At 41.3% G+C, this 20,458-nt stretch overlaps 1 protein-coding gene across 1 annotated transcript in view; it reads right to left on the reverse strand.

Annotated features, from left to right (window-relative positions):
* Positions 1-10,737: 10,737 nt before the first annotated feature.
* CRLF3 (cytokine receptor like factor 3) overlaps positions 10,738-20,458 on the reverse strand; it is a 37,112-nt gene continuing 27,391 nt past the window's right edge. The window contains 3 exon segments of the mRNA XM_082707353.1: positions 10,738-12,004; positions 12,006-12,231; positions 13,521-13,633. Of these exon segments, the coding sequence (XP_082563479.1) occupies positions 11,917-12,004; positions 12,006-12,231; positions 13,521-13,633 (427 nt within the window). The 3' untranslated portion in view covers positions 10,738-11,916.

Below are 20,458 nucleotides of genomic sequence, written 5' to 3' on the forward strand. Positions count from 1 at the left end.
GCCTGAAGTCCTCGGTCAGTGCAATTGCAGGACAGAGGAGTGACGAAGCCAGGAAGGTTTCAGAAAGGAAGCAGCAGTCTTCCTGCTGCACAGAAAATGAGTTATGACGGCAATTTCAGGGTAGTGATGGGATAAGGACACCGGTTTAAAGTATCTAGTGCATGGGAAATGAGGTGGAGAGGCTTCACACAGGAAGAGTGTATGAAAATAGGGTAATACCAAGACAGGCCAAGTTAAGAATTTGGGGGAGAGTGGATGGCAGGGTTCCATGTTTGCAGAATACAGAAACCAAAAAGTTATCAGAAAAAGGAAGGAATGAGCAAGAACACAGATGGTTTCGGCTTGCTGTCAATAGGAAGTGGTTTCACTACTTGGCCTATTAACAAGCACTCAAGACCCTTCTGGTTGCAAAATGGTACACTGTTGAGAGAGCAGTCTGGTAGTTCCTATTAAATCACAATGTAGGATGCCTGGGTGGCTCAGTCAGTTAAGTGCCTTTGACTCAGGTCTTGGGTCCTGGGACTGAGCCCCACATCAGGCTCCCTGCTCAGCAAGGAGACTGCTCCTCTCTCTCCCTCTGTGATCTCTCTTGCTCTCACTCTCAAAGAAAAATCTTTGAAAAAGATTTAAAAAACAAAAAACAGTGCCTTCAGCCTTTGCTCTAACAATTCCATCTTTAGGTAGTTCTACAAGTAAACTAGAACACATGTAAAATGATAAATTGCCACCACTGTTGAAAACAGACTAGACACAAGTCATCAGTAGGGTGGGTATATCATATGATCCATATAAATGGGATATATGCAGCAATAAAAAAGGATAAAGAAGTGTTTTATTTGTGTGTGTGTGAACCAATGTGGAACAAATGCCAAGATAAAAGGTACAGAACAGTTCCTAGTGTGCTTCAAATTTTTAACTGAAAAATTAGTATGTGCCCATATTTGCTTTGGTTATAGCATGTGTCTAAAGGATACACTGCTTTTAGGGAAGATAATCTGGAGAAAACAGAGGAGAGGCAGGCTTTTCATTGCTATTTTTGAGACATTGCAATTTACTACTTTTTTTTTTTTAATTTTATAGTTCTTAAATTTAAAAATGAAACCAGAATATTTTAGAAAAGGGAGTTCAAGAAAGATGATGTTTGTACTGGGAAAAAGGCAGAAGGGCTAAGTGTCTAGCACAGAACTTGGAACATGGTAAATTTCTAGTAAGTAAAACAGGAAGTTCATTGTGAATGTTTCTAAAAATTCAATTTGTATTTTGTTAAAGTAACATAAATAGTAGGTCACTCCTAGAAAAGTGGAAATATATGAGGTTCTGTTAATTATGCCAAATACCATATTAAAGCAGAGATCTTAGCATTAACGGTTCTTGGGTTGTAAGAATTTAAGTACATGCATGCGCTCTGGTGTTCTCAGTGTGTACTCTATGCATTGAGCCTCTGCCCTCAGCTCAGGTTATGATCTCAGGGTCCTGGGCTCGAGTTCTGCATCAGGCTCTCTGCTCCACAGGGAGCCTGCTTCCCCATCCGATGCCTGCCTCTCTGCCTACTTATGATCTCTGTCAAATAAATAAAATCTTTAAAAAAAATGTCACATGGGATCACTCTATAAAGCTGGTTCTAGGGAGCAGGGTTGATACCTCCTGGACTAGGGTATTTTATCTATTTTCCCATTTTGATTACCATCCTATCCACATGGCAAAGCTTCGTTCAACCAAGGGCCACACACAGGTGCACCGCCACATTTGTGTCTAAGCTACTCTATCCTTTTTCAGCACGCAAAGAGCTTCTATCTGCCCTTCTAGCATGTGGCCACAAGCAGCCATTCCTTCACTCACCTATTAAATGTACGCCAACACTTGTCACCAGCACTGGAAACGACAGATTGAAGACTCAGAACCTGTTCTAAGAATTCTCCCAGGGTCAAAACCAGAATTCTCATGGGTCAAAACCAGAGTCATTTACTTCCTCCTTCTGTCCCTATAAACATCTATTTCTTTAGTAGATTCATTGCTTATAAATGCAAAGAAAGGGTGAAGTTACAAAGGCAACAGAAAAAAAGCTCTTTATCTTCTGACTTAAACTATGAGTCACCGAGTAAACTACCCAGCTATAGCAAGGATCCAATAAAGCTTAGCTCCTTTCTTCTTCACAATCCAACTAAGATTTTCTTTTGAGTGGACTCTGTAGTATCCCTATTTCGCTTATCTGGGGGGTTGGTTCTTCTGTGAGGCTTCGTAGTAGGACTAGGGTTACCATGTAATTAGGCTTATGGAGACTTATTCATTATTACTTACTGAGCACTTACTATGGCCTTCGCCTCCGATAGGCATGATTATACAAAGATGAATAAGACAGACGTTGTTCCTGTCCTCGTGAATCTTAAGTTCCAGAGAGGGGCACATTCAACTATCTTTTGATAAACCACTTTCCAAAGTATCTAATATCAAAGCAGCGTCCTGGGGGATAAAGGCTAGTGTGGACACTACCCTTGGTGCGGGAGAGCTGAGTGGATAGGCTTGGATTTGAACGCCAACTGTGCAGCTTTTGCAGCTTCAAAATGCAGAAAGTTACTTAAATGCGTGGAGTTGGTTTCCTCATCCGTAAAATGAGATAAAAACGCCTCCTTCCAAAAGATACCTGGCACAGTAACCTGTTCGTGGTTAACACCACCATGCCCTCTCTTACAACCATATGGTTTTGCCAACTTCAATCCTCTGCTCTCACCTCCCAAAGACAATCACACGCTCCAGTAAGTTTCTTCTTCCACAGCTATTTTCAGAAGATGCAAACGTCTGCTGAGATTGTATGGACTAGTCTAATTCTGTGTAATGTAATTAATGTAAGATTAATAAGTAGAAGCTGCCTAGAAAGGTCAATTTTGCTTTAATCAATATTAAATTTCATGGGGTTAAAACCGTTTATGAGAGATTAGTCTTATTTTACTCAATAGAGTTGTCTTTTAAACAGAAAATGACTCACCCTCATTTGAAAGTATTTACTGGGTGGCTCTGTCATTGTTGGAGTGTCTGACTTGATTTTGGCTCAGCTTATGATCATTGGAGATCGAGCCCCATGTTGAGCTCCGTGCTAAGCATGGAGTCTGCTTGTCCCTGTCCTTCTGCTACCCACCCCCCCGCCACCAATCGCACACACCCACTCTCTCTCAAAGATCTAAAAAAAATTTTATTTTTTTAAAAAATTTTTAAATTTGTCAGAGACAGAGAGAGAGGGGAAGCAGGGGGAGTGGGAGAGGGAGAAGCAGGCTTCCCACCAAGCAGAGAGCCCGATGCAGGGATCGATCCAAGGATCCTGGGATCATGACCTGAGCCAAAGACACACTTAACACCTGAGCCACCTAGGTGCCCCCCCCAAATTTTTTTTTAACTTTTTTTTTACTTTTAAAGATTTTATTTATTTGACAGACAGAGATCACAAGTAGGCAGAGAGGCAGGCAGAGAGAGAGGAGGAAGCAGGCTCCCCACAGAGCAGAGAGCCCGATGCGAGGCTCGATCCCAGGGTGCTGGGATCATGACCTGAGCCGAAGGCAGAGGCCTTAACCCACTGAGCCACCCAGGCGCCCCTAAATTTTTTTTAAAAAAGATTTTATTTATTTGACAGAGATCACAAGTAGGCAGAGAGGCAGGCAGAGAGGAGCAAGCAGACTTCCTGCTGAGCAGAGAGCCTGGTGCGGGGCCCATCTCAGGACCCTGGGATCATGACCTGAGCCAAAGGCAGAAGCTTTCACCCACTGAGCCACCTGGCGCCCCAACTTTTTTAACTTTTAAAGTATTTTTCAGATGGCCATGTATCAGGCAATGTGGGCTGTTGAGTAGAACTTGGAGTTGTGCTCTTCATGGACCCGTAATATATCTTTTTCACATTTCTTTTTGTTTTGTCTGGTGAGATTTGCAAACAAAACAAACCTGACATCTACTGGCACTTTCATTTTATAAAGTACAAAAAGAGCAGGAAAGATTAATTCAGAATAAAGGATAGTCTCCAGCAGAACACATTTAGATTTGCAAAACAATCATGGTGGGGACTTTTAGTTTACTTTGGAGCAGTGACTCCCAAATCTGCCTTCATAATAATATCTTTTTTTTTTTAAAGATTTTATTTATTTATTTGACAGGCAGAGAATAGACAAGTAGGCAGAGAGGCAGGCAGAGAGAGAGAGAGGGAAGCAGGCCCCCTGCTGAGCAGAGAGCCCGATGCGCCACTCAGTCCCAGGACCCTGGGATCATGACCTGAGCCGAAGGCAGAGGCTTTAACCCACTGAACTACCCAGGCACCCCCATTTTCTTTTCATTTTGTTTTTTAAAACACACACACACACACACACACACACACACACACACACACACACACACAAGCAGCCTCTGGAACTGTGAGAATCAATTTGTCCATTTAAGCCACCCAAACTTTGGAAATTTGTGATGGAAGACCTAGAAAACTACAACTACAGCAGAGACTGTCCTTACCCTGCCCCATGCTGGCATAGGCCAAATGGGGAACCCAGACTTCCACACTCATGAAGCTATACCGAGACATCCCAACACCTCTGCCGAACGGCGTCAGAGAAGACCCAGCAGGCAATGCCGTCACCCACCGGGCAGCAATGAGGCCGCCTATTTTCCAGGGTGAGGGAGGAGCTGTCCTGGACCTCTGCCCCCAACACCAGTAACAGGATCACTCTCCCTCGCTCTGATAAGGCTCAGAAGAAACCAGTGGAGACTCCGGACTTTTACCACTACCTAGAGGAACAAGGCCACCCCCACTGCAGCATCCGCGGAGACCACACAAGGAACAGGAATGCCCACGCCACCAGTAACAAGGGCTCTCCTCTTGCTGTCCATAGAGGCCAAGGGGAAGCTACCCTTCCATCTCCTATGTGGCAGTAATGAGAAAGTGCCCGCCTCCCTCAATCTTTTCCCGTTGGACTGGTGTCAGAAAGCTAGCTGAAAGGCAAGGTTTAATTAAGATCCCATGTCTCATTACATAACACAAAATGCCCACGTTTCAAAAGAAAATCACTTGTCATCCGAAGAGTCAGAAAGACCTCAAACTGAATAAAGAAAGACAACAGATGCCAACACCAGACTGACAATTTAAAAGCACCGTATTTGAGCTCTCCAGAAAAACAGAACCAATCAACGATTATAGAAGCTGAGAAGTGCCAAGATCTACTGTCTGCACGCTAGGAGCCCAGGAGAGCAGATGATGGAGTTCAAAGGCCCAAGAGCCAGAGGTGTAGATTCCAGTCCAGATATGAAGGCCCCAGAACCAGGAGTCCTGAGGATGTCCTAGCTCAATGGGCAAAGAGCAAATTCAACCTTCCTCCGCCTTTTTGTTCTATTTAAGCCATCAACAGATTGGATGAGACCCAAAACACTGGGGAGAGCCACCTGCTCTCCTCAGTCTATCAATTCAGATGCTAATCTTTTCCAGAAACACCCTCACAGAACCACCAGGATGTTTTAATTAGCTATCTGAACATCCCTTGGCCCAGTGGAACAGACACGTAAGACTCCCCATTGCCAAAGCCATGATTAAAATGTTTCAACGAGCACTTACGAACACACTTGAAACAGATGAAAAATGAACAGGCTCAGCAAAGAGTATAAAGAGTCTGGCACAGAAAGAGAGGGTACGGAGACCATCCAAATGGATGTTTTTGAACTGAGGAATACAATAACCAAAACAAATAATGAAAAGCTCAGTGGATGGGCCCAACAGTAGGAGGGACGTGACAGAGACTGGACTCAGGGGACTGGAAGTAGAACAACAGGAATTACCTAATTTGAACGACAGAGAAAAAAACCAACTTCAAACCAACAAAACCTCAGGAATCAGTGGAAATACACAAAAGATGTAAAATTTGTGTCACTGGAGTCCTAGCAGGAAAAAGAGGACAGGGTTGAAAAAAGTACTTGAAATAATGGCTAAAAACTTTCCAAATGTGGCACATTACATAAACCTAACATTCCAAGAAGCTGAAGAACCCATACAGGATAACCCTAAAGAAACCCATACAAGGACACATCATAATTAAACTTCCAATAACTAAAGACAAAAAAATACATATATTTTGAAAGCAACTACAGAAAAATGACACTTTATCTACAAGGAAAAACAATGAAAATGACAGCAGATTTTTCATCAGAGGCCACGGGAGGTCACGTAATACTTTCCAAGTAGTGAAAGGAAAGAATTGTTGGGGGTACCTGGGGGTTCTGTTAGTCAAGTGTCTGACTTTTTTTTTTTAAAGATTTTATTTATTTGATAGAGAAGAGATCACAAATAGGCAGAGAGGCAGGCAGAGAAAGAGGGAACCAGGCTCCCCACTGAGCAGAGAGCCCAATGTGGGGCTCAATCCCAGGACCCTGAGATCATGACCTGAGCCAAAGGCAGAGGCTTAACCCACCGAGCCACCCAGACACCCAAGTGTCTGACTCTTGATTATCAGCTCAGATCTGGATCCCAGGGTCATGAGTTTAAGAACCCCCGACCAGCACACACACAAACACACAAAAGAATTTTCAACCTTGAATCCTATGTTCAGTGAAACAACCTCCAGGAATAAAGGGAAAATCAAAACATTCTCAAGAGAAGAAATAGAGAAGAAATCAAAGAGAATTTTTCACCAGCAGGCTTATCATAAAAGAACGGCTAAAGGAAGTTCTTGAAACAGAAAGGAAATAATAACAGAAGGAAACTCGGAAGAGCATGAAGGAAAAAAGAACACAGCAGAAATATAGATAAATACAATAGGCATTGCTTCTCGAGTTTTCTGAAAGTTGTTTTTTAATGGTCAAGGAAACATTGTCTAGTAAGGTTCTAAATGTATATAGAGAAAATATTTAAGAAAAAAAATTTTGCTGTAAATGGAGAAGAGATGTAAGGATTATTTCACTTGAACTGCTGAAATGATAACACCAATTACTGGTAAGTTTTATATCCCCTGCTTTCTGAAAGTGGAGTGTTCCTACAACACTTTTCATAAGCTCAAACGGGGTAAAGTGAACAATATCCTCTCTGCTTTCCGGAAGTTCACATTACGCCACTTCACTTTACCAAAGACCTACATTAGTACTGTTTTCGCTAATCCAAAGAAATCCAAACAGGACTCTCCTGATTATTAAAAAAGCCATTACCATACTAATGTAGATGTAGATATAGCTCCACATAGATCTGTATAAACACACATACACAATACATATATGTAATATATACATAATACACATATATTAATGTATATATATACATATTTTTAATACCTAGAACAATTACTGAAGAAGCTACACAAAGAGACACTCAAAAACACTACAGAGAAATCAAAATGGAATTCCAAAATATGTTGAAGCAACCCATGAGAAGGCAGAAAAAAGAAAAGCCATGGGCGCCTGGGTGACTCAGGGGTTAAGCCTCTGCCTTCAGCTCAGGTCATGATCTCAGGGTCCTGGATAGAGCCCGCATCTGCATTGGGCTCCTGCTCAGCAGGGAACCTGCTTTTCCCTCCCTGCCCCACCCCTTGTGTCCCCTCTCTCTCTGTGTGTGTGCCTCTCTCAAATAAATAAAATCTAAAAAAAACAAAACAAACAAAAAAAAAACCCAGAGAGGACAGAAAACAAAAAAGAAAAATGGCCAACTCAAGCCCTAACATATCAATAATAAAATTAAAAGTAAATGGTCTAAATAGACCAAACAAAACTTGGAGATTGACAGAATAAATTAAAAACAAAACAAACAAAAAATCCCATGACTCAGCTATATGCTATCTACAAGAAACTAACTCCAAATATAATAACATAGAAAAGTAGAAAGCATAGGATGGAAAATACGTATCATGCAAACATTAATTACAGGAAAGGAGAGGTTAGATTATTATCAGATAAAGTGGACCTTGGAGGAAGAAAAATACCAGAGAGAGAGAAGGACATTATGATAAAACAGTCAATCTTCCAAAAAGATACAGCAATCCTAAGTGTGTATTCTTAAGACAAAGGCGCTACAAAAGATAGAAGTCAAAAACTAGAAGAACTAAAAGGAGAAACAGACGAATGAATGCAGTTACAACTGGTGACTTTGACACTCCCCTCTCGAGAACTGATAGAGCAACTAGACAGAACGCCAGCAAAGATATAGAACTCCACAAGATCAAAACATTCTACCCATTAATAAGATTTATTTATTAGGGGTTAGGAGAAGAATGAAACAAGATGGGATTGGGAGGGAGACAAATCATAAGTGACTCAATCTCACAAAACAAACTGAGGGTTGCTGGGGGGAGGAGGGTGGGTAGAAGGGGGTGGGGTTAGGGACATTGGGGAGGGTATGTGCTATGGTGAGTGCTGTGAAGTGTGTAAACCTGGCGATTCACAGACCTGTACCCCTGGGGACAAAAAATAAATGTTTATTTAAAAAAATAAAAAATTATATTAATAAAAAAGATTTATTTATTTGACAGAGATCACAAGTACACAGAGTAGCAGGCAGAGAGAGAGGGAGAAGCAGGCTCCCCGCTGAGCAGAGAGCCTGATGCAGGACTCGATCCCAGACCCTGAGATCATGACCTGAGCTGAAGGTAGAGGCTTTAACCCACTGAGCCACCCAGGCGCCCCAGTTTGTCAGTTTCAAAACAAACATGCCATGTTACTTCTCGGCACCCCTCAGCCCCTCACTGAGACCTCACATACCACGTCCCTCGCCACGACACACACAGTTCTCACCTCCACCAGAACTGTAAGTTCCTCCCTTCTGCTTCAGATGCCAGTGCTGGGCTTGACAAATTTCCATTCACCTTTTGAGATTGACTTTGCTCCTTGAGATCTTTAGGCAGAGACAGTCAGCCTTTCCTTTCTTAGTGCCATTCCATCACCTGCTACCTTGGATCCCGTTGGTGATTCTTATCTACCCCTGAGTCTTTCCCCTTACTGTACACTCTTCCTGGGAGCACAACGGTTATGAGTGGCGGCCGCAGAGTGCATCAGGTCCGGGCTAGGATCTCGACTAGACTAGTTACTGGCCCTGACCTTAGATAAATTAATTCACATCTCTTGAACCTAAGTTTTATTGTCTGTAGGGTGAAACAACAGTAATAACAAGATAGTAAGGAGCCCATGTGGATTAAATGATATAATAAATGTATTTTGAAAATTTAGCATTTGTGCCTGGCACAGAGTAGAAGCTCAATAAATGTCAATTCTTATAGTTGTTATAATTATCATCACCTAAACTGTCTCACCCCTCCAAGCACACAACGGATTTGCAATACAGGGTTCCTTTATCTATTTAAAGAAAATGAGTTGGCTTTGAACAAAACTGTAAGTTCACAGTTCAAGGGCAGGGGCAACTGGCTGCCTCAGTCAGTGGAACATGAGACTCTTGATCTTAGGGGTTGTGGGTTCAAGCCCCATGTTGTGTGCAGAGATCACTTAAAAATAAAAATCTTCAAAAAAAGAAAGTAATACTTAAATTATTTTCAGAGGTCAAAATATTATAATCCACGTTCATCTAGAATTAAGTTAGGTTTTAGTCATTTCTACAAAAAGGCAGATCCTATTCGTATAAACTTAAGACATGACTTATCCTCCTGTGGAGGATAAGAAAAAAATGACATTGGGACGCCTGGGTGGCACAGTTGGTTAAGCAGCTGCCTTCGGCTCAGGTCATGATCCCAGCGTCCTGGGATGGAGTCCCACATCGGGCTCCTTGCTCGGCAGGGAGCCTGCTTCTCCCTCTGCCTCTGCCTGCCTCTGTGTCTGCCTGTGCTCGCTCGCTCTCTCTCCCTCTATCCCTGACAAATAAATAAATAAAATAAAATTAAAATCTTTAAAAAAAAAAAAAGAAAAATATGACATTCAGTAAATATTTGACAAATGAAGGGAACGAGATAAAGATGTTCTGGAGAAAATAATCCAACCACATTCATTCAACCTAACATTTACTGTAAACATGTTATGTGTCGGGCACTGTGTTCGGTATCAGATACACAGAATATAAGAAAGTATAAGTAACTTGTCACAAGCCACAATGAAACCCGTATTAAAATGACCGGAGAAAGGAGCACCTGGGTGGCTCAGTTGGTTATGCATCTGACTTAAGGTCATGATCTCAGGGTTCTGGGATCAAGGCCCCCGTCAGGTTCTGCACTCAGTGAGAAGTGTTCTTCTCCCTCTGCCCCTCCCCCAGTTTGTGTTTTCTCGCTGTCTCTCTCTACTGGACAGAGAGAAACCACATGAGCGAGAGCACAAAGAGGGGGAGGAGAGGCAGAGGGAGAGGGAGAAGCAGGCTTCCTGCCAATCAGGGAGCCCAACATGAGGCTTGATCCCAGGACCCTGAGATCATGACCTGAGCCAAAGGCAGATGCTTAACTGACTGAGCCACCCAGGCACCCTAAGGAAAAAAAAATCTTTAAAAAATAAACAAACAAACAAACAAACAAACAAAAAACAGGGGCACCTGGATGGCTCAGTGGGTTAACCATCTGCCTTCTGCTCAGGTCATGATCCCAGGGTCCCGGGACTCTCTGCTCAGCAGGGAGCCTGCTTCTCCCTCTCCTTCTGCCTGCCTCTCTGCCTGTTGTGATCTCTCTCTCAAATAAATAAGTAAAATCTTAAAAAAAAACAACAAACAAAGAGACACTAGAAATCCTTTTCTCCCTTTACCTAAAAGATTAAAACTGAATTCATCAAACCTCACAGAAGAAAAAAACACACACATTTAACTTTTAGTTTTTTATTTTGTTTTTTATTTTTGTTTTTATTTTGTTTTTATGTTGTTTCAGACAGCTGGATGAGGCATCTACATTCTAGCACATCTTAACAATCACTAGACAAATGAAAGACGGCTGACTTATATATAAAAAAGCAAGGGGAAAAGGTCATGATTGTCTAACAGGGAATCTGAATCCCCAAATAAATTATCTTACAAAAATATCAAACTTGCTTTTCGACATTTGTACTGTTAAAAATGAAGGAAAAAAAATTCACATTAAAAAAAATCTGTAGGCTGGTATAGCGAGTTAAGATAATCATTTTTACATACTAAGTAGGTCCTTCAAATAAATATCTTAAACAAATTTTAAATCTTTCAAAAAAATAGGTCAAGTATTTATCTTATATCTGTTTGGTCCACTAAAAGACCGTTTATAAAACTGACATTAAACTGGACTGTAGCTCATACCCTATGGGCAGGAACGTACACATCGCTGAGGCCGGCTATGCACATGTGCATGTTACATACATGTGAATGGCTACTGCTGTAATTACATACCACTTTCATGAGTAGTTTTACCCTGTAAAAATCCTCTTGTCTAGCATGAATCGAACTGCACTGAGAGAAAAAAGAAAATACTCTGCCTATTGTAGACATTTGCTCCGTAATTTTTAACGCAAGAATTATCACACTTTTGGGACTTTAAAGATTACTGAACGTGAGATAAAATTCAGTACTGCTTACAAATACCCGAATATGAAGAACATATTCACCACTCATGCGGAGAGCACACAAGTGATTGTAAGTTACAGAACTCCAGCTTCTGGCTGCTCTAGTCCTGCTGTTTGATCCTAAAGTGTTACATGGTCTGGGGTCCTTAAAAAAGATAGAAATTTAATAAGATAATGTTACATTAAGTTTTTCTGTTCTAATAATCAACTTTTTAAGAAGTACACAGTGAAAGGGTGTTGGGCTTCCTGTATCTCCGCATACTTTAAAAGCCTATTTCATTTTTATCATGGTGCTGATATTTCAATTAACACTACGCTACAAGACTGCACTACAATTTTGTCCACAATAGTCAAATCTCTTACTGCTAAAATACTCCAAAATAAATCCAGTCAACAATTTCCATTTCCAATGGCTTCAATGAGAGATGAATCTAACAACTTTTTTTGAACCAATTGCAATTAAACTCAGCTGATGACAGCTACATTTAAAACCCTGCAAAACCAAAACCAATCACCCAAAAATCTAGAATACCAACACTTTCCATCCAGGATAGAAAAACGAGCAACCAAAATAAAGAGAACCACAAGATTGCTCAAGTAACCAGTCAAAAACCACCTCTCTGTTATTTGAGCTAATAGTTACTCGAAGCTTGAAGTTTCCTCCTTCGTTATTATTGGTGGATCCTAGAGTTACAGCTTCAATGTCAAATGTGACAGTGGACCCAGAAGTAACTGCTGGCAACTGATTAGTCATTTCTTTTCCATTTACAAAAACTGCACCTAAAATGTTAAAGTAAAGAGTCATTTACATTTGAGCGATAATGAAGAATGGAAATGGATTCTAGATTACCCATAACACAGATAATTTCCCTACTCAGATCAAGAAAACATTTTAGAATGCCAACTGGTCAAAGAGAATGCATTTCAACATGTTAATTAACCCCCATCCCCAAGGCAGGAGAGAAAGTTAAAGCTTTAATCATATTTTAGAATTCTGATCCAGGGTTCTACTCTTCTAGAACAGAGATGGAGTTTCCCACATGGATGGCATCAAAAGAAACTTGACTCCATTACAAAATTATATCCTGTGGAATAGCAACATTGTTGCACATGAAATAAACAAGAATCTTGTTCTACCTACTGCTTGACCCACACCACAAGATATTAACACATCTGGAGAGGGGATTTCAAAAGTACGATTACTGTAGGGGCGCCCGGGTGACTTCATTGGTTAAGTCTCTGCTTTTAGCTCAGGTCATATCAGGTTCTGGGATCGAGCCCCAAGTTGGGCTCCTGCTCAGCAGGGAGTCTGCTTCTCTCTCTCTCCCTCTTCCCTTTTCCTTCTCCTTCTTTCTTTCGCAAATGAATAAATAAAATCTTTTTAAAAATAAAATAAAAAATAGGGGCATCTGGGTGACTCAGTGGGTTAAAGCCTCTGCCTTCGGCTCGGGTCATGATCTCAGGGTCCTGGGATGAAGTCCCGCATCGGACTGTGCTCAGCAGGGAACCTGCTTCCTCCTCTCTCTCTGCCTGCCTCTGCCTACTTGTGATTTCTATCTGTCAAATAAGTAAATCTTTAAAAAAAAAAAAAAAAAAAAAGATAAAAAAAAAAAAAATGTGTGATGACTTTAGAGTAAGGGGCCAAAGAACCCTTGGGAGATATAACAAATTAAGTAAACTCTCTCTTCAGTTCACCAATTGTTGTTGAATTCAGATGACCTATGCACACGGAATCCAGACAAAGATTGCCTAGTGCAAATCCCAACTCAGTCACCTCTGAGCTATGGGAATTTAAGTGAGTCACTCAACCTCTCTGTGGCTTGGTTTTCATCACCTATAAAATGGATAGAATATTACTTCCCACCTCGACAAATTGTTAAAAGGAGTAAATGATTTATTCTTTGTAAAGGGAAGAGAGTAATGCCTAGCACATAGTAGCCATACAGGTATGTCATAAAGACTTAAACTTTCTCATCTCCTGCTACAGACGTGTGGTGGCTGGGACAGATTCACATCTTACTCCAGCAATTCACATTCTTTGAAGAGAACAGTAGTCGTGCGTCTCTTACCATTTGTACTGATGCACACGGCTTGGTCCCGCTGCAGAGAGTCATATCCATTCTGTTTTTCTGCACACACTCCTATACTGTCTCTTCTGTCTGGCTGCCCCACGGTTTCAACTCTGGAAATGAGGTAGAGAGAGATCATTAATCATCTTCTTCTTCTCCTTTTTTTTTTTTAAATATATCTAACAGTCACTAAGGTTAAAAAGAGCAATCTCATCAAACTTGCTCTTAATAATACCCAATGATAATTCAGCAGTTCCTAAATTCCAGGCACTGATCTAAAAATTTTTTATCTCTATCAAACATCTCATTGAATTCCCCTAATAACCCATGAGGTAGGTGCTCTTATTTCCATACCCATTTTATCCATGAGAAAAAGCAAGATTAAAAAGAGGCTAAGTAACCTGACCGTGTTCACCTGGCTGAGTGCTGGACCCAAGACAGGAATTCAGGCATTCTGACTGTAGACGCTATGGTAGCTATTCACAGCTACGGCAGCGCATTCCCATTTTTATGTTCTGGCTCTGGACACACAGAAAACTTGTCATACTTGCCATGATAAGACACGTGACTATTACTGTCTGCCATAACATCTAAACCTTCAAAGTAAGAGTCTATGCAGTGGTTTGATTACTGTTTATTGACTATTAAAAGCCTCTAAAAATAGACATAACTTTTTAAAAGTAGATAAAATAGTTACTAACACATTTTGCTTGCCGAACTTCATATGTAGAAGGTTCAAGCATTTCTTTTTCTGTTTTAGTCTCAAAATAAATCCTTATGCACTCTAGAAATAGGAAACTTACAATATAAAGTCAACCTGTATCTCTACTACCAGATGCATCTTTCCCTCCGTTCCAGAAAGCCAGATTTTGCAAGTATAGAAAAAGAAAAATTAGCAAGGAACAGAATGTAGCTGTACCAAGGGAAGATGTGATTATTTATACTTGTTATGTCCTGAAAATGTCTTTTGTTACAAAGTGACAAACATGTAGGATCAAAATAAATATGTGGGCAGGTTTCTGAAGTCATTTCACTTAAAGTGTTTTAAACCAGCAGTCTTAAGAAGTACGGAGAAGAGGTGACTGATGTCAGCAAGACGGCAGACTCCTAAGTCTCAGTCCTCCTTCTACCACTTCAGAAACACTGCTTTAACAATGATACACAGACCAAAAAACCTTTATGAGATTTCCAGAATCTAGTTAAGAGGCTGCAGTCCCTCAAGGGACCACAAGCTGAAAACAGCTGCAGTGAAATGGGTAAGAAGAAAAATTTCACTTTCCCAAGTCAGCCCCTCTCCGAAGCTACACAGCTCAGTGCCTGGCAAGAACACCCGGGCTTCTGACTTTTCCTTTGGGACAGAGGGAGAGGGAGAGAGAGGAGTGGAGCGTGCATCCAACATTCCAGCTCTTTGGAAAGCTGCCTAAGCACTGATTTCTGTTGCACCTCATTTAGAGCACAGACAGAACAAGCACAGTACAGTTGCCTGAATGCTGCTAAGACCAAAGAAATGAGAGGAGTGGCATCTAATAGCCAGTACATTTTGGGTGTGACTCAGAGCAGGTGCATAACTTGAGGCTTCTCTCCCTGGGAGGAAGAAAGAACTGAATATGCTTCTGCGCTAGCTTTTCACAGGGATGCTCAAAGGGATGCTATCTGTCTCATTGGATGTGGGCACTGATGGGGAGCTGGCAAACTCTGGATCCCTGGTGGCCACTGAGTACGAGAGAGAACAGGGCTGCTTACTGCTGTACATCAGAGAACAGGCAGTGCCACAAACAGGCACCAGAGGGAGCAAGAGATACGAGCTCCTGAAAGACCCAGGAAGCTCTCAGGTTGAGAAATTGTACACACGAGCACAGGGAAGTCACATCCTCCCAAAAGAGGTGGCAGAGGCTCCCAGCATCTCTAGCTGAATTCATCTGCAAGGGTCTTTTCCAGCATAAAGCCAGGTTAAAAACGGGGAGAGGTGGATGCTTTCTCCTATGTATAGATCCCAACACAAAAATGTAAGACATTTGGAGAAAGAGGAACACATGGGACAAACAAATAAAAAACTAAAATAGATCTCAAAAAAATTATCCTTAATGAGGGCACCTGGGTGGCTCAGTTGGTTGAGTATCCAACTCTTGATTTCAGTGTAGGTCATGCTCTCAGGGTTGTGAGCTCAAGCCCCATGTTGGGCTCTGCACTCACCCCTGTCAATTCTTCCCCCTCCCTCTCCCAACTTGAGCTCATATGCATGCTCTCTCTCTCTCAAATAAAGTCTTCTAAAAAATTATCGTAATAAAATGGAGGCATAAATTATCTGACAATTCAAAACAACCATCATAAAGATGCTCTACAAGGTCAAGAAAATAAGACATGAGTAAAATTAGAATACCAACAAAGAGATGAAAAATATATATCTAAAAAAACTAGACAGGTATTCTGGAACTGAAGAGTACAATAATAACTGAAAAATTCATAAGAGAAGTGTAACATTACACAACCAAGCAGAAGAAAGAAACATCAAATTCGAACACAGGTCATTTGAGATTATCCAAAAACAGGGACAAAAGAAAAAAGAATGAAGAAAGTCTAAGCGACTTATGGAGGGGGGAGAAAGGGGCTGAATGTTCATTTAAAGGAATAACAGTTGAGGGGCACCTGGGTGGTTCACTGGGTTAAGCCTCTGCCTTCGGCTCAGGTCACGATCCCAGGGTCCTGGGATCAAGCCCCGCATCGGGCTCTCTGCTCAGCAGGGAGCCTGCTCCCCCCCCCCAGCCCTGCCTGCCTCTCTGCCAACTTGTGATCTCTGTCAAATAAATAAATAAATAATAAAATCTTTTAAGAAATAACAACTGAAAATATGGAGCAGGAAATGGACATTTAGATTCAAGAAGCCTAACAGACACCAAATAGGATAAACCCAAGAAATCACAGTGAAACACATTATAATCAAATTGTTCAAACTCAAAGACAGAATTTTTAAAGTAGTAGGAGAAAAGTGACTCATCATGTACAAGGAAGCTCACATAAGACTAACAGTGGGGAGACCTGGTGGTTCAGTCAGTTAAATGTCAGACTCTTGATGGATTTTGGCTCAGGTCATGATCTCAGGGTCATGAGATCAAGCTCCAGTCAGGCTCCACACTCAGTGGGGAGTCTGCTTGTCCCTCTCCCCCTCTCCCTTACCCTCAGCCCCCCCCCCCACTCTCTCTCAAATAAATAAATAGCAGTAAAATAGAAAAGGCCTTCAATGCAATGAGAGAAAAAAAATCTTGGAAAGAAGAAAAAAACTAATTTGAATAAATTACAAAATAATTCCTAAAAGCATCTGTCACTGAAACGGTAAGTGATAAAGAAGACAAGCACAACATAAAAAGTTTATAAAAGTTGCTCTGAACATGGAACGAGCCAGGGAAATAAATAGCTAATAAATCTGAGACACAGAATTATTTTCATAGTTCACTAAGAAGTAGAACAAAGGTTTAAAAACCACTGAATTTTTAAGCTGCAAGACAAGTAGTGAGAACATCATAGCCTCAGACACTGCTGTAGCTATTCTCTCACAGAAAATTAGCTTTGCAAGAAACTATATGAAAAAGAAAAATGCTATACAAAATAATTTATGGTAGTGACCTCCTCACTGCATGTACAACTGAAATACAATTAATACAAAATTAATTTACACTGGGCACATAAGTGGCTCAGTGGTTAAGCCTCTGCCTTGGCTCCCGTCATGGTCTCGGGGTCCTGGGACTGGGCCCTGCATTGGCCTCTCTGCTCAGCAGGGAGCCTGCTTTCCCCTCTCTGCCTGCCTCTCTGCCTACTTGTGATCTCTCTCTCTGTTGGATAACAAATAAAATCTTTTATTTATTTATTTATTTTTAAAGATTTTATTTATTTGACTTATACTCACCAAATTTCAATAATTAAAAAAATTGTTCTAAATAGGCAATAGATTTGAAAAAACACTTCACCAATGAAAATATACAAATGGACAATAAGTGAGCATTGGAAAAGACACAATCTTTGGCTATCAAAAAGAAAATTAAAACCATAATAAGATACAACTACATGTATACAGAATAGCTGAAAGCAAAAATAAGAGGGGGTAGTCTGGCTGGCTCCGTTGGTAGAGCGTGTGACTCTAAACCTTGAGGTCGTGAGTTTAAGCCCCACACTGGGTTTAAAGATTACTTAAAAGAATGAAATAAAGTATTTTTGAAAAAAGAACATAAACATGGAATGCCTGGGTGGCTCAGTGGGTTAAAGCCTCTGCCTTCGGCTCAGGTCATGATCCCACGGTCCTTGGATCGAGCCCTGCATTGGGCTCTCTGCTTAGCGGCGAGCCTGCTTCCCTTCCTCTCTCTCTGCCTGCTTGTGATCTCTGACAAATAAATAAATAAAATCTTAAAAAAAAAAAAAAGAACATAAACAACTGACAATACCAAATGCAGGTAGGGATGAAGAACAACAGAAAATCTCATAGGTGCTGGTGGGAATGGAAAATGGCATGGCCACTCTAGAACGCAGTTTGATAGTTCCTTAGATAAACTCAGTCTGACCCAGCAATCACAATCCAAGATGATTCATTTAATCTAAATTTATTTAATCTAAAAACTGTCCAACCTGGCTCTTCCCACTAACTCCAGATTATCCAACTGTCTCCTCAGTATCTTCACTTGTAGGTCTAATAAGGAACTTAAATTTAATATGTGAAAGAACAAAATGATTATTCACCCAGAAATATGCTCCTTCTACAGTCTTACAAACCTCAGTAAATGATAATTTTTCCCAACAGTTACTTAGACCAGAAACTTGTCACACTTGACTCAGTCACACTTGACTCACCTACCACAACCAATCCACTAGTAAATCTGGCCAGTCCTTCCTTTAAAATATATCCAGATTCAGGGGCGCCTGCATGGCTCAGTCATGATCCCGGGGTCCTGGGATTGAGCCCCACATCGGGCTCCCTGCTTGCCAGGAAATCGGCTTCTCCTTCTGTCCCTCCCCTCTACTTGTTCTCTCTCCTCTCTCTCTCTCAAATTGATAAACAAAAATCTTCAAAATATATACAGATTTGACCAGATTCTGACCACTCATGATCACCTCCACTGCCCCATCGTGGTTCAAGACACCATTAGCTCTCACCAGCATTATCGCTGTAGCTTGCTGACTAGTCTCCCGGCCTGTATACCACTGTATACCACTTCCCAGACTGTTTTCCACACAGCAGCCAACCAACTTGGAAATCATAGGTCAGATGAGGTTTGCTTTATGTCCTCCAATGGCCCTCCACCTCACGAAGTCACAGCAGAGTCTGACAGGGCCAGACTGTCAAGATTTGAATCTTGGCACTAATATTAATAACCTGTACAACCTTAGGCAAGTTGCTTAATCTTTTTTTTTTTTTTAAAGTAGACTCCATGCTCAGTGTGGAGCCTAATGTGAGGCTCAAACTCATGACTCTGATACCAAGACCTGAACTGAGATCAAGAGTTAGGCATTTGGGGATCCTGGGGGGGCTCAGTCAGTTAAGTGTCTGCCATCCCTCTCCTTCTCACTCGTGTTCTCTCTTGCTACCTCTCTCTCAAATAAATAAATAAAATCTTAAAAAAAAAAAAAAAGAGTAGGGTACTTAACTGATTCACCCAAGCCCCCCAAGTTGCTTAATCTTTGACATCCCAGTTTCCATATAAATAAAATATAGCTAATTCATGAGAATGTAATGAGGATTTATAGACATCAACTCATTAAGCATTTAAGAACTAACACACAAGGGGGCCTGGGTGGCTCAGTCAGTTGGGAATTTGCTTTCGGCTCGGGTCATGATCCTGGGGTCCTGGGATGGAGCCCCACATTGTGCTCCTTGCTGAGCAGGAAGCCTGCTTCTCCTTCTGCCTGCCACTCCCTCTACTTGTGGTCTTTCTCTGTCAATTGAATAAATAAAATCTTTTTTTTTTTTAAAGATTTATTTATTTATTTGACAGACAGAAATCACAAGGAGGCAGAGAGGCAGACAGAGAGAGGAGTAAGCAGGCTCCCCGCTGAGCAGAGAGCCCGATGCGGGGCTCGATCCCAGGACCCCGGGATCATGACCCGAGCTGAAGGCAGAGGCTTTAACCCACTGAGCAACCCAGGCACCCCGAATAAATAAAATCTTAAAAAAAAAAAAAATACTAACACATAGTAAGGTTCAACAAATCCTAGCTGGCTATTAACATTTTGTATAGTCTAGCTCAACTTGTGAATTCATGAAAAGTCAAATGGAAAGCATGCTCCTGTCCCCAAAATAATGGAACATAAACCTGATTTGGTGAGGCCCGTCTTCTTAGGGGGAGGGATGGAGATCTCTGCAGTATCAAATATCCTCCCTGTAAATGGGCACAGGTGCCCTCCGAAAGGGTATTTCTTCGAGTAATTAAAAACGAAATACAGGGGGGCGCTTGGGTGGCTCAGTGGATTAAGCCACTGCCTTCGGCTCAGGTCATGATCTCAGGGTCCTGGGATCGAGTCCCGCATCGGGCTCTCTGCTCAGCGGGGAGCCTGCTTCCCTCTCTCTCTCTCTCTCTGCCTGCCTCTCTGTCTACTGTGATCTCTCTCTGTCAAATAAATAAATAAAATCTTTCAAAAAAGAAAGAAAGAAATGCATATGTTTAAAAAAAAAGAGAAAGAGATATATACAACCTGTTCAAAGGCTTTTCCTACCTCTCTGACCATACTGCTTGTCTCCATTAACCTGAGCCAGACTTACTACTTGCTCTGTATTTTTTCCTGCTCCACATCTTTGGTTCTTGCTTTGTTTCCCCAGTTGAACTATCCTTTCCACCTCTAGCTGCACTAAGCCTTCACCAATCCCTCAACTAAAAGTAACTTTTCCTTCCTCTGCATTGCAGAGCAGTCTAGATCTTTTTTTTAAAATATAGTTTAAAAGATTTATTCACTTATTT

The sequence above is a fragment of the Mustela nivalis genome, assembly GCF_964662115.1.
Source record: "Mustela nivalis genome assembly, chromosome: 17".
Lineage (NCBI taxonomy): Eukaryota > Metazoa > Chordata > Mammalia > Carnivora > Mustelidae > Mustela > Mustela nivalis.